Here is a 13448-nt window from a genome sequence, read left to right as displayed (position 1 = left end):
TCTTTGGAGTGTGGGAGGAAACAGAGGATCCCGGAGTAAACCCACGCAGGCCACGTGGAGAACGTACAAACTCCGCACAGACAAGCACCTGGAGTCAGGATCGAACCCGGGTCTCTGGTGCTGTAAAGCAGCAGCTCTACTGCTGCGCCACAATGTCTAACTGTCCTCAGCATGGATTCTGATGAAGCTCCATGAATCTAAACTTATCAATGCTGCTGGACCTATCGCGTAATTTGATATTTGAATTACACTTCAGATTTCAAAACATCTGCATTATTTTTCTTTTAATTATATACAGCAAGTTCCATACATTTAAATATTTTTATTCACAAAATGCTGGAGTAACTCAGCAGGTCAGGCAGCATCCCGAGATGCTGCCTGACCTGCTGAGTTACTCCAGCATTTTGTGAATAAATCGATTTGTACCAGCATCTGCAGTTATTTTCTTATCCATACATTTAAATGTGTATAAAATTAAATGGAGCATTTAGCTACCGACAAATTATTAAAAAAACAATTTTACTATATTTAACAAACTGTACATGAAGCCTTGTTCAATCTCTTTCCTTTATATCATCCAAATTAAAGGAAAAAGGTTGATCGTAACCCATAAGGTGATTATAATCATTTGGATGGCAAAATACTGGATTTACTAGCATTGACTTCTTATTTGCATAGAACGTAGTGAACATCTTGCTGATTCCAGGAACTTTCACGTCCTTCTGATGGAAAATAGTTTTCTTCTGTTGTAGGAGGACGTTGTAAGTGACGGCTGTGTAACAGTCAGTTTCCGCACTGTGATACAGACGAATCACATAACCTTTAGTAAGGAAATGCAACACTGCAGGACTTAAAAAAGTAAAAAATCCAATTATGCCACAGAATGCTGCTTGTAATACAGGGCTCTGAACTCCAAGGCCAGTCTGCAGAACGATACAAGGCATCACACAACAACTAAAAATACTGGTGGAGTAAGAGAAGAACTTCACACCTGCAAAACGAAAGTTAGGTATATTTAATAAAATGGCTAATCAAGTTTGCAATATTATAAGGCTAAGAATCATTTTCGCATAAACTTAATCAACATTTTTAGTGCATTTTTAGTCCATGGTTCACATGGATTGAGTGTAGAAATATTTGAAATTAATAAACGTTGGATAGATGTTGCAAACTTTGTAAAATATTCATTTAACATATACAGTCATTAAAAATCTTCTCACAGTTACATAGATTAAGTATTTCTCCTATTCTAATTCCAGCAAGTTGTTGTTAAACAATGATCAGAAAGTAATGCTCCTGCTTACCAAGTACTGCCTTAGCTAAGTTTCCAACGTAAATCAATCGCCCTTCCCTGGTGTTTCCATCGGAACAAAAATAGCGAAAATGTTGACTGCATGGAAGCTTAATCTACACAAAGAAGATTTTATTTAAAATTATAGTGTCAAGAAAGACAAATTGGACCAAATTAAATGCAAAAATGTGCGGAAGTCAAAACAAAAACCAGAAAATGCTAGAAATACTCAGTAGAACAGATGGAATTAATGGACAAAGAAACAGTTAACTTTTTTGGGCAATGACATTGTTCAATATTCATTCTGAAGAAATGTCATTAACCCAAAAGTCTCTCTTTGCATAGATTCTGACCGAGTTTTCCAGAATTTTCCAATTGTATTTCGGATCTTACAATTACTCCTTAACTTAAAAGAAGGTGGTCAGAAGGTGGGGAGGGTCCAGAGAAGGTTTACAAGAATGATCCCAGGAATGAGTAGGTTAACATACGATGAGCATTTGATGGCACTGGGCCTGTACTTGCTGGAGTTTAGAAGAATGAGGGGGTACCACATTAAAACGTACCTAATAGGGAAAAGCTTAGAAAGAGTGAATGTAGAGAGGATGTTTCCACTGGTGGGAGAGTCTAGGACTAGAGGTCACAGCCTCAGAATTAAAGGACGTTCCTTTAGGAAGATGAGGAGTAATTTCTTTAGTTAGAGGATGGTGAATCTATGGAATTCTCTGCCACAGAAGGCTGTTGAGACCAAGTCAATGGATATATTTAAGGCGATGATGGGTAGATTCTTAATTAGTATGGGTATCAAGTGTTATGGGGATAAGGCAGGAGAATGGGGTTAGGAGGGAGAGATAGATCAGCCATGATTGAATGGCAGAGTAGGCTTGATGGGCCAAATGGCCTAATTCTGCTCCGATCACTTATGACCAGATACAAAAATGCTCCAAATCTCTTTTAGCTGAAGCTCACATCTGCTAGAGAATAAAATTATAAAGCAAAATGATTCTTAGATAGTCACAGGCTAAATGCAAGTTTAGATAAGTACACCTGACAGCATTGATGTACTGGGACAAAGCATTTACATATCCATGACTGATATTATATTATAAATGATGGAGCCAAACAACAAAAATCTTACCCTGAGGCTAAGAGGGAGAAAAGAATAGAAATTTTGTGAACACTGTCAAAACCCAAGGGCACATCAAGATGAACAAGGTGGAAGGTGGTCAGTCACAAAAGGATGTAATGACTTCTACACAGACCTTTTGGTCCTAGGTCTCATCCATTGTCAGAGTGAGGCTAAATGCAAATTGGAGGAACAGCATCTCATATTTCGCTTGGGCAGCTTACAGCCCAGTGGTATGAATACTGATTTCTCTCACTTCAGGTAGCCCTGGCATTCCCTCTCCCTCTATCCCCCCCAAGTTGCACCGGCTTCTCCTTTTCACCCTACAAACAGCTAACAATGGCCCTGTCTCCTTTATCATCTTACTTTTTTGCATATCTTTTATTCATTGGTCTTTGTCTCTCCACATCGTCTATATCTCTCGTTTCCCTTATCCCTAACCAGTCTGAAGGAGGGTCTCAACCTGAAACGTCACCCATTCCTTCTCTCCAGAGATGTTGCCTGTCACGCTGTGTTACTCCAGCTTTTTGTGTCTATCTTCGGTTTAAACCAGCATCTGAAGTCCCTTCCTACACTATCCATGTACCTGTCTATTTTTTTCTCAAATGTTGTGATAGTCCCTGCCTCAATTACCTCCTCTGGCAGCTCGTTCCATACACCCACCACCCCTTTTAAAAAAAGTCACCCCTCAGATTCCTATTACATCTTTTCCTCTTCACCTGAAACCCCAGTCCTCTAGTCCTCGATTCCCCTACTCTGGGCAAGAGACTGTGCGTATATCCATCCGATCTATTCCTATCATGATTTTCTATACCTCCATAAGATCACCCCTCATCCTCCTGCGCTCCAAGGAATTAGGTCCCAGCCTTCTGAACCTCCCCTTCTAACTCAGACGACTCTAGCCCTGGCAACATCGTTGTAAATATTCTGTGCCCTTTCCAGCTTGATATCTTTCCTATAACACGGTGCCCAGAACTGAACACAATACTCTCAATGCGGCCTCACTAATCTCTTATCTAACTGCAACATGACCTCCAAACTTCTTGTACTCTGACTGACGGAAGGACCATGTGCCGAAAGTCTTTTTTTGTCCACCCTATCTACCTGTGGCTCCACCTTCAAGGAAGGTCTGGATCCTTCTTTCGATGTGTCTAGCAATGGTTCGCCAGCTGCTGGGTGATGTAGAGGTAGGGGCTGAGGCAGGGGGCACAGTTTAAGAATAAGGGGTAGGCCATTTAGAACTGAGATGAGGAAAAAAAAATTCAGTCAGAGAGATGTGAATCTGTGGAATTCTCTGCCTCAGAAGGCAGTGGATGCCAATTCTCTGAATGCGTTCAAGAGAGAGATAGATAGAGCTCTTAAGGATAGCGGAGTCAGGGGGTATGGGGAGAAGGCAGGAACGGGGTACTGATTGAGAATGATCAGCCATGATCACATTGAATGGCGGTGCTGGCTCAAAGGGCCGAATGGCCTCCTCCTGCACCTGTTGTCTATTGTCTAAACCCGAGCCCCCTCTCCCATCTCCAGCCCCCTCTCCCATCTCCTGCCCCCTCCCATCTCCTGCCCACTCCAGCCCCCTCTCCCATCTCCTGCCCACTCCAACCCCCTCTCCCATCTCCTGCCCTCTCTCCCATCTCCAGCCCCCTCTCCCATCTCCAGCCCCCTCTCCCATCTCCTGCCCACTCCAGCCCCCTCTCCCATCTCCAGCCCCCTCTCCCATCTCCTGCCCACTCCAGCCCCCTCTCCCATCTCCTGCCCACTCCAGCCCCCTCTCCCATCTCCAGCCCCCTCTCCCATCTCCTGCCCACTCCAGCCCCCTCTCCCATCTCCTGCCCACTCCAGCCCCCTCTCCCATCTCCTGCCCACTCTAGCCCCCTCTCCCATCTCCTGCCCACTCTAGCCCCCTCTCCCATCTCCTGCCCACTCCAGCCCCCTCTCCCATCTCCAGCCCCCTCTCCCATCTCCTGCCCACTCCAGCCCCCTCTCCCATCTCCTGCCCACTCTAGCCCCCTCTCCCATCTCCAGCCCCCTCTCCCATCTCCAGCCCCCTCTCCCATCTCCAGCCCCCTCTCCCATCTCCAGCCCCCTCTCCCATCTCCAGCCCCCTCTCCCATCTCCAGCCCCCTCTCCCATCTCCAGCCCCCTCTCCCATCTCCAGCCCCCTCTCCCATCTCCAGCCCCCTCTCCCATCTCCAGCCCCCTCTCCCATCTCCAGCCCCCTCTCCCATCTCCTCCCCACTCCAGCCCCCTCTCCCATCTCCAGCCCCCTCTCCCATCTCCTGCCCACTCCAGCCCCCTCTCCCATCTCCTGCCCACTCCAGCCCCCTCTCCCATCTCCTGCCCACTCTAGCCCCCTCTCCCATCTCCTGCCCACTCTAGCCCCCTCTCCCATCTCCTGCCCACTCCAGCCCCCTCTCCCATCTCCTGCCCACTCTAGCCCCCTCTCCCATCTCCAGCCCCCTCTCCCATCTCCTGCCCACTCCAGCCCCCTCTCCCATCTCCTGCCCACTCTAGCCCCCTCTCCCATCTCCTGCCCACTCCAGCCCCCTCTCCCATCTCCTGCCCACTCTAGCCCCCTCTCCCATCTCCAGCCCCCTCTCCCATCTCCTGCCCACTCTAGCCCCCTCTCCCATCTCCTGCCCACTCCAGCCCCCTCTCCCATCTCCTGCCCACTCTAGCCCCCTCTCCCATCTCCAGCCCCCTCTCCCATCTCCTGCCCACTCCAGCCCCCTCTCCCATCTCCTGCCCACTCTAGCCCCCTCTCCCATCTCCTGCCCACTCTAGCCCCCTCTCCCATCTCCAGCCCCCTCTCCCATCTCCAGCCCCCTCTCCCATCTCCAGCCCACTCCAGCCCCCTCTCCCATCTCCAGCCCCCTCTCCCATCTCCAGCCCCCTCTCCCATCTCCAGCCCCCTCTCCCATCTCCTGCCCACTCCAGCCCCCTCTCTTACCTGTTGTGCCCCAAAACCGCTGCCTACCGCCCGGCGACCCGTGTCCTCCGACCGCCGCCCGCGGCCCGGGAGCCCGTGTTTGTAGCTACTAACAACACAGAAAGCTCTGGCAGCTGGAAGCACAGAAGCCGCCGCCGCTCTCCTGGTAAAAACCGAGCGAAGACACAACATCGAACCCATCGTCGCCATTTTCTGATCAACTCCGTTCCCAGTGAGTGCCTGCTGGTGCATCATTGGCTGCTGGTGATCTCCAACGACAGCGCCGCTTGCGGCGGCGGCAGCGACAGCAGCTCCATCCCGGGGCGATGGGAACACTAGAGACTGGAGCCCAAGGACACATCGAGATCAACAAGGTGGAAGGTGGTCACAGTCACAAAACGATGGGGCACTGGAATTTTCTGCGCACTCTCCCAACTGCAGGGCTCTGACTTTGACACGAATGTAACTTTCTCGGATGTCCTGATTACGCAAAACCTCCAAAAAACGCGGGCCAGGCAGCATCTGTAGGACGAATGGATAGACAATAGGTGCAGGAGTAGGCCATTCAGCCCTTCGAGCCAGCACCACCATGCAATGATCATTCTCAATCAGTACCCCGTTTCCAGTTTTGAAGAGTCTGAGGAAGGAACCCCAATGGAAACGTCGTCCTCTCATTTTCCTCCACCGATGCTGCCTGATCCGAGTTAATTTCTGTGTGTTTGAGCGTGAATGGCCAATGTGGGATCTATGGATATGGCCCACGGTGGGTTAGGAGGTTCGTGACAAGGTGTGCCCTTTCCACCATTTATAATTAGGCTTCTGTGTACTGCCAACACACGAACCCACATTTCTCCACTTTAGTGCTGAGGCTTTCTCATGAACAGTAGGAACGGTGTATGTTTTCAGAGACGTTAATAAAATCCTTAAATCTCTTCCCCTGTAGTAGACTGCTGGTTGGGGCTGTCTGATCTGCTGGTTGGGCTGTCTGGTATCAGTATAATTGTGTCAGGTTGACACAAAATGCTGGAGTAACTCAGCAGGACAGGCAGTATCTCTGGAGAGAAGGAATGTTTTGGGTCGAGACCCTTGTTCAGTCTCTTTTTGGGGAGAGGTTAGAGTAGGTCAGGGGAGTAGAAAAGTTGAGACGGTTGATGTCCTGCCGGCAGTTGGAAATAAAAAGGTCTCCGGGTAGAGGCCCATCCGGGGCAGTCCAAGAGGAGGGGGTCCGGTGGAGACGGGTCATCACTCCTTCCCATAGAAAAAGGCGCGGAGGCGAAGGCGACAGAAGAAGAGCTCCACGTCGTGGCTGACCCGGAGCTTGTTGAGGTGGGGGCAGAGGGGAACAAAGGTGAGGCCTCTGCTCCGTATAATTAGAGTCTCAATGCTGGGGATATTAATCCAAGAGAAGGCCGCTGTTATTTACTGCCTGTGGATTTGGTGAATTTTGTGGACACAACATCAAAGTTATCCCTCTGGAGCTTTGAGATGTCTCTCGTTGGTAGTTCAAGATTCAGAAGTATACATTGGAGGGCATGGATTAATGCCACCCTTGATCTTCACGATTTCCTCAGATTACTAAATGATTACCGGCATAGTGAAGATGATGGTCAATGTGTAAGAAAATAACTGCAGATGCTTGTACAAATCGAAGGTATTTATTTCACAAAATGCTGGAGTAACTCAGCAGGTCAGGCAACATCTCAGGAGAGAAGGAATGGGTGACGTTTCGGGTCGAGACCCTTCTTCAGAACATTGATGGTCAATGTTGTCATCTGCGCATGCCTTATTAACCAATAGATCCTCAGCAGAGCCAATCTGTGCATACCAATATCAAACAAGGCTCATTACCCTAACAGTTTTTCCATTCATTTTTGCCTCAGTCCTGCACCTGTCAATAGAGGACTATTTTAAAGAGCAGTTCAATCTACGTCACCTCCACTCTGGAATAATGTCAGCCAAAGACTGACGGGCTCCACACTCAACCTCTACACAACAAATGTTCTCTGTCAACCTGTACTACTTTACAACTACTCTTTGACAATAAAGGTCATTGATGAAATCCTGGAAAACATAGACACTTCCCATGATACATGTACTGCATCAATCACTAGTGCATTAGATTCTGTCTAAAGACTACCCATTGTACCATTCAGTACAACACCTGGAGTGAGACAGGAAGAAATAATAAATTGTTGAGCTATAGATCTTATTCTCGTAATCTAATTAACAAACCAGTTATCTGAAAATAAAGCAAAAGGCTGGAAGAACTAAGCAGGTCAGAACATCTGTAGAGGGAATGGATGGCAATGATTTAGGTCACGATTCTTCTTCAGACTGATGAAGTAGAGGGAAGAAATCTGAAAAGAGAGGTGGGGTAGGCAAAACCTGGCAAGTGATAGGTGGATAAAGGTGAAGAGGTGATTGGTAAATAGGTACAGTAAATGACAAAGTGTAGAAGTGAAAAGGAGACAAAAGGGTGTCAGGTGAGGGAAGAAGAGTGAAATGTAAAGGCGGAGGAAGGGATATTGGAGGAAGAGGATGGGGGAGGGGAAAGGGGGTTAAAAGGGAAATAATATGAGATGCTGTTCTTCAAGTTTACATATTGCCTCACTCTGACAATGGAGGAGGCTAATTTCAGAAAGGTCGGCATGGGAAGGGGAATTGAAATGTTTAGCAAATGGAAGTTCCAGCAGGCCTTAGTGAAAAGAGCGCGAGTGTTCGGTGAAACAGTCGCCTTGTCCGTGCTTGGTCTCGTAGATGTAAAGGGGGCCACATTTGGAGCAACGAATGTAAAATGGTTGGATGAGATGCACTTAATATGGCGGAACCCAGATAAGCAGATACCTCTGAATCTGAAATCCTGTATGTATGAAAAATGATAATAATTTCTGCATTATTGCAACCAAAAATCTGCCAGGAAACTGATAACATCACAATAGTGTTGAAAAATGTAAATTAATGTGTAAACTAACATACAGTAGTTTACCAAGAGACATGGGTGATTAAGAGATCAGCTATATCCTTTTATGGACAGGAGAGAAAAGGTTAGATCTTTTCAACAGATAGAAAGCAAATAAGAATGAAAGTAAAAATCTTGATATGAACTTTGAAACCTACAACAGAGATCTTCAGTAAAAATAGAAGGTAGACACAAAATGCTGAAGTAACTTAGCGGGTCAGGCAGTATCTCGGGAGAGAAGGAATGGGTGACGTTTCGGGTCGAGTCCCTTCTACCTTCGATTTAAACCAGCATCTGCAGTTTTTTCCTACACATTCAGTTAAAATACAGTTACTAGACCCACAGGAGACAGGTAAGTATATTGAATTTCATTATATATAATAGCCAGTAATTGGATTTTAAGGAAATTAAAAGAAAGTAGTTTTGTATTGAATTTAGCCTAACCCTTAAAAGCCTTCACTCTTTGTAGTTTTATGTGATATCTGGTTTCATCCCACTGTACTTCCAAAGACCATGAGATAATTGGAGATTGGTCCAAAATAGGCTCTCTGCCACCCTGTTTCCTCTATTGCTATCTCTGGGACCCACTAGCAACAGCTTCACCACTGAGCCAGAGGTGGCAGGCTTTTAGACTTTGGAGATAACAGGACAATTGATGTCCTGCAGTCCTTCAGTGTGGGACCTGAACTGCAGGATAGCATTTGCCCTGTGGTTCCCAAAGCCTAATTTTTGCAACAAGGGATGATTGTCTCCCCCTTGAAGTCTGACAATCAGAACATTTACATTATTTTATACTTCTATTTCATATTTCCAAACTCAGTTATTTGCTTTAGCTCCATTGGGCTTATACTGGTTCAACAACATGGAGAAACAACTTACTCGCGATCATTATTAGTGGAAAAATGGGAATGGACAGAGGACATGTCTTGCCTCCATAAGTAAAGCAACCAATGTGTCAGAGAATATAAAGATAATTCAGGAATCTTCCCCAGGGGAAGAAAAAGCAGAGTGGGAAAAACAGGGGGGAGTTCAGGACTGCAACGGAGTATGCCGGAAGGATGGAAAAATCATAACTCCAGCTTGTATCCAGACAATCCTGTTAGTTTACCATGGGCATATAGGAAGAGATAGGATGCAGTCAGATTGATCGTTGGTAATGGAAAGGGATGGGCAGAGATAGAGCTGTTCATTGTCAACGGTGCATAACTTGTGTACAATGCGAGCCAGGGAAGGCAATGAAAATACGAATGGGAAATCAACCCAGGCCAAGGGGAGCATCAGAACATAGACTTCACTGGACACTTGCTGCAGTCGCTAAATAAAAGGTATTGTTTAGTTCTAATTGATCACTTTACCCGCTGGGTAGAGGCATTCCCATGTAGGGATTGTACCGCAGGAACCGTGGCACGAATTCTGGCTGAAGAAGTTTTACCTAGATGGGAGATTCCACTTCAGATGGACTCTGATCAGGAACCACATTTCATAGGGAAGGTAATGAAGGATGCTTGTGCTTTGCTAGAAATAGCAATTTCACATTCCCCACCATCCACAGGATGGAATGGTGGAGTGAATGAACAGGACATTAAACAACAATGTGACTAAAGCCTTGACGGATACTGGACAGGGATGGGTTAAGGTACTCCCAGCCATTCTAATGATGTTCAGAGCAACCCCAGCTGGAGGGACAGGGTGAACACCCTTTGAGTTGTTGACAGGAAGAGCTATGAGCTTACCAGAAGATGTGATAACCAGAGGAGCAGAGGTTTGTAACGGAAGGGAAATAGTTTTTGGATACATCTGGGAATTAACAAAAAGATTGCATGAACTCAAGAATGAGGTAATTGATCGGCAAAGGATCAGGGATTGGCAAAAGGAGAAAGTAAGTATTAAAGCAAATATGCCAAAGGACAGAGATCAGGTAATGGTTAGAATTCTCCCGGAAGGGGCTGGTCTCCAGCGCAGGTGGGTGGGACCACATAGTGTTATAGTTGGCAGGAGAAACATGTGCCCTGGTGGACATGCAAGGGACTGCTAAATGGAAACATTAGATTCAGTTGAAACAGAAAAACCGACAAAGGAAAAATTTAACTAACACAACTGGCAATGGGCTGGATTTGTTTTTGTTTTTGCAGGTTTCTAATATGCATCCATCAGGATTCATGAGCGCTCCAATGAGAAAACATTTAATCATCAGAAGCCCATAAGAGGAAAGTTGGTGGATACAGTTGTTAATGATGTAAATAGTCACCTACACAAATGAAGCTATATTAATGATAGGGCAAACGGTGCAGTATGAAGGGATAAATGTTATTTGAACATTTTGGAATTGTTGTGTTTGGGGTTGGCTCCCTGGAGATCAAAGGGCTAGAGACACAAATGCAGTTTATTATGCCTTGAAGTGGGTCTGCAGAACCCATTACTGTAATATGTGCAGATCAACGTTGCATGGTTAAATGGGTGTTCAACTCACTTACCCCAGACCACAATTGCTGAAAGCTCGACCCTCTGTGATGACGATGTTAAGGTGGTAGACGTTCACGGATTAGTGATGTCCCCAAAGGAAGAAAAAGTAACCTTTGTTCCCCATTACCGTCACATTAAGGTGATGTTTAACCGTACGGGGTTGGACATTCTGGAATGGTGCTCTGTACCCACAAGGGAATTATTCTAATATTTGTTAAGGGAGCAGTTGTTGGGAAGAGGGATAAAAATACATAGAACCCGAAGTGGACTTATGGAGATAATGGGAGCTGGATATCCACGGTTAATATGATAGATGTAGCAGGACTTAATGAGCAATTAGAACAGTTGAAAGAGAAGATGCGAAGAGTGGCAGTCCTGGAATTTAAAGATGCCAAGACACTTAGCAAGGCAGAGGAGAAAGCATCACAAGTATTCCCTAAGAAAGTTAAAATGCTTAAACCCTATGAGGGGACAATAAATAGACAATAAATAGAATGATAGACAGAGTGAGTAATATTTCTCAGGAAGAGCATAGGGAACAGGTATGTGGTGTTTATTCCAACTGATTAATGTCTCGGGCATTCTAATGTTAGCCAACCACCAAGTCTCCAATTAGATATCGAATTAACAACTGAAACAATGCAGTCAGGACATGCAACCTGACTGTCACCTAAGATCACATACTATTACGAGTCAAGTGGATCAGATATGCGAACATACTCAGGGAACATATATTATTGTAGTTGTTCTCCATGTTCCATACCAGCTGAAGAATAAGACTTTTACCCTATACCAAGTGCCTAATATTGAACAGTATAAACGGGGAGCTTGGATAACAGTGCACTATGCTCCTGACCATGCTGTAATAATTGATGAAGAACCAAGGGGCATCAAAGAAGGAATCACTTGGCATGTCCAGAAGAAATAATGAGTATGATGGAGTCTAGTTGTGGATTTACTCACTATATCTGTCAGCTTGCAATTGATGTAAAATCAAATGCTTCTTTTGCTAGTGTTGCTCTATCAATGGGAAAATATTATATTGCTACCTCTGCTAAGTGGTACGGAAAGAATGGCTGAAAGTATATTCTACCTGGTCATTATTTCATAATCCAGGGTCTTACAAGATGGATCACTATCGGAGACAAGGAATTGATGGGACCGATGGAGGAAAAATCGATAACAGCAGACGAGCTAATAAGAAGATTTATCACAACTAAACTTCCACCAATACCACACCTCCATGCTAATTGGAAGGCACTGATGAAGGAGGGCGAGATGGTTATGCATGAATGGTCTGAGAGCATTAAGACTATTCGGATGCATGGCAGAGAACATTTCTGAAAAAACGGACTTGGTGGGAAAGAGCCTGGAACTGGGGACTGAATGCTAATGTACACCCATGGATTAGGATTTTATCCCATGTATTAGTATTTGTAGTTATTGATTGTAATTGTTTTGATTTTCTTATTTTGGTATGACAGGAATTTTGGTATAAGAAGTTGAAAACCCTGATATTAATTAGGCAGGCGGGAAGAGGGGATGACACAACCTCATCTCTGAACGGCTACAATTTAAGAGATGTTGTGAAATACTAAGACAGACAAAAGATCCCAGCATGAAATGTGGAATAAAATAATCTGTTCGCATTTACTTGCAAGCATGGGGTGATGGCCGCCCTCAACCACTGAAACATCAGATCACGAATAACACTCCCCATCTCCCCACCCAACTCTCTTAGTCAATCCAGCTTCTGACCTGTCTGCTATAGTAATGATCCTCACCGTGATCTGTCCAAATCTGTAATAACTTTCCAACTGGCCTATGTGGGAAAGCAATAACCCTAATGATCCTCTTTTACATCCAAGCCCTTTGGACTCTCCGGGTTAGCAATAAACCACTTCAATCCAATTTCACAATCTCTCGAATACAAGTCTGTAATAACCCCCACCCCCCCAACAGCCTGACCAGCTTAATAATGGCGCTTGTTGCAATCTATTCAGGGCTGCAATGACCCTGGAGTTAGTGGTAAACTCACTGCAACCAGCTCACATCTGCAATAATCCCCACTGCAACCAGCTCGGGTCTGCAATAACCCCCACTCCAACCTTCCTGGGACGCAATAGCCCTCACTGCAACCTACCCAGGACTGCATCAACCCTCACTGCAACCAGCTTGCGTCTGCAACTACCACCACTACATCCTGCCCAGGTCTGCAACAACCCTATCAGGCAAAAGGAAAAGAAGTGTGAAAAACATACACCACCAGATTCGGGGACAGTTTCTTCCCAGCTGTTATCAGGCAACTGAATCATCCTACCATGACCAGAGAGCAGTGCTGAACTCTTTGATGACCCTTGGACCATCCTTGATACAGGGCCCTAGTGAGACTGCACCTGGAGTACTGTGAGCAGTTTTGGTCTCCAAATTTGAGGAAGGATATTCTTGCTATTGAGGGCGTGCAGCGTAGGTTTACTAGGTTAATTCCCAGAATGGCGGAAGTCATATGTTGAAAGACTGGAGCGACAAGGCTTGTATACACTGGAATTTAGAAGGATGAGAGGGGATCTTATCGAAACGTATAAGATTATTAAGGGGTTGGACACGTTAGAGGCAGGAAACATGTTCCCAATGTTGGGGGAGTCCATAACAAGGGGCCACAGTTTTAAGAATAAGGGGTAGG

General features: G+C 45.6%; 1 protein-coding gene across 1 annotated transcript; it reads right to left on the bottom strand.

Annotated features, from left to right (window-relative positions):
* Nucleotides 1–387: 387 nt before the first annotated feature.
* On the bottom strand, nucleotides 388–5594 carry tmem70 (transmembrane protein 70). Its single transcript, XM_078398170.1, has 3 exons — nucleotides 5365–5594; nucleotides 1305–1407; nucleotides 388–991 (listed from the first exon to the last, which is right to left on the bottom strand). Exons 1-3 carry the CDS (start codon nucleotides 5551–5553, stop codon nucleotides 555–557), a joined length of 729 nt encoding a protein of 242 aa, XP_078254296.1. The 5' UTR covers nucleotides 5554–5594; the 3' UTR covers nucleotides 388–554.
* Between the last annotated feature and the right edge of the window lie 7854 nt (nucleotides 5595–13448).

The sequence above is a fragment of the Rhinoraja longicauda genome, chromosome 4, assembly GCF_053455715.1.
Source record: "Rhinoraja longicauda isolate Sanriku21f chromosome 4, sRhiLon1.1, whole genome shotgun sequence".
Lineage (NCBI taxonomy): Eukaryota > Metazoa > Chordata > Chondrichthyes > Rajiformes > Arhynchobatidae > Rhinoraja > Rhinoraja longicauda.
Note: the sequence above shows the minus strand (reverse complement) of the source record. Positions and strands in the feature narration are given on the sequence as shown.

Coding starts and splice junctions, on each gene's coding strand:
- tmem70 (XM_078398170.1), bottom strand. CDS start 5,553: ATGGCGACGATGGGTTCGATGTTGTGTCTTCGCTCGGTTTTTACCAGG. Junction 1,408..5,364: donor GCGGTTTTGGGGCACAACAG/GTAAGAGAGGGG, acceptor TTCTTTGTGTAG/ATTAAGCTTCCATGCAGTCA. Junction 992..1,304: donor CTTAGCTAAGGCAGTACTTG/GTAAGCAGGAGC, acceptor TTCGTTTTGCAG/GTGTGAAGTTCTTCTCTTAC.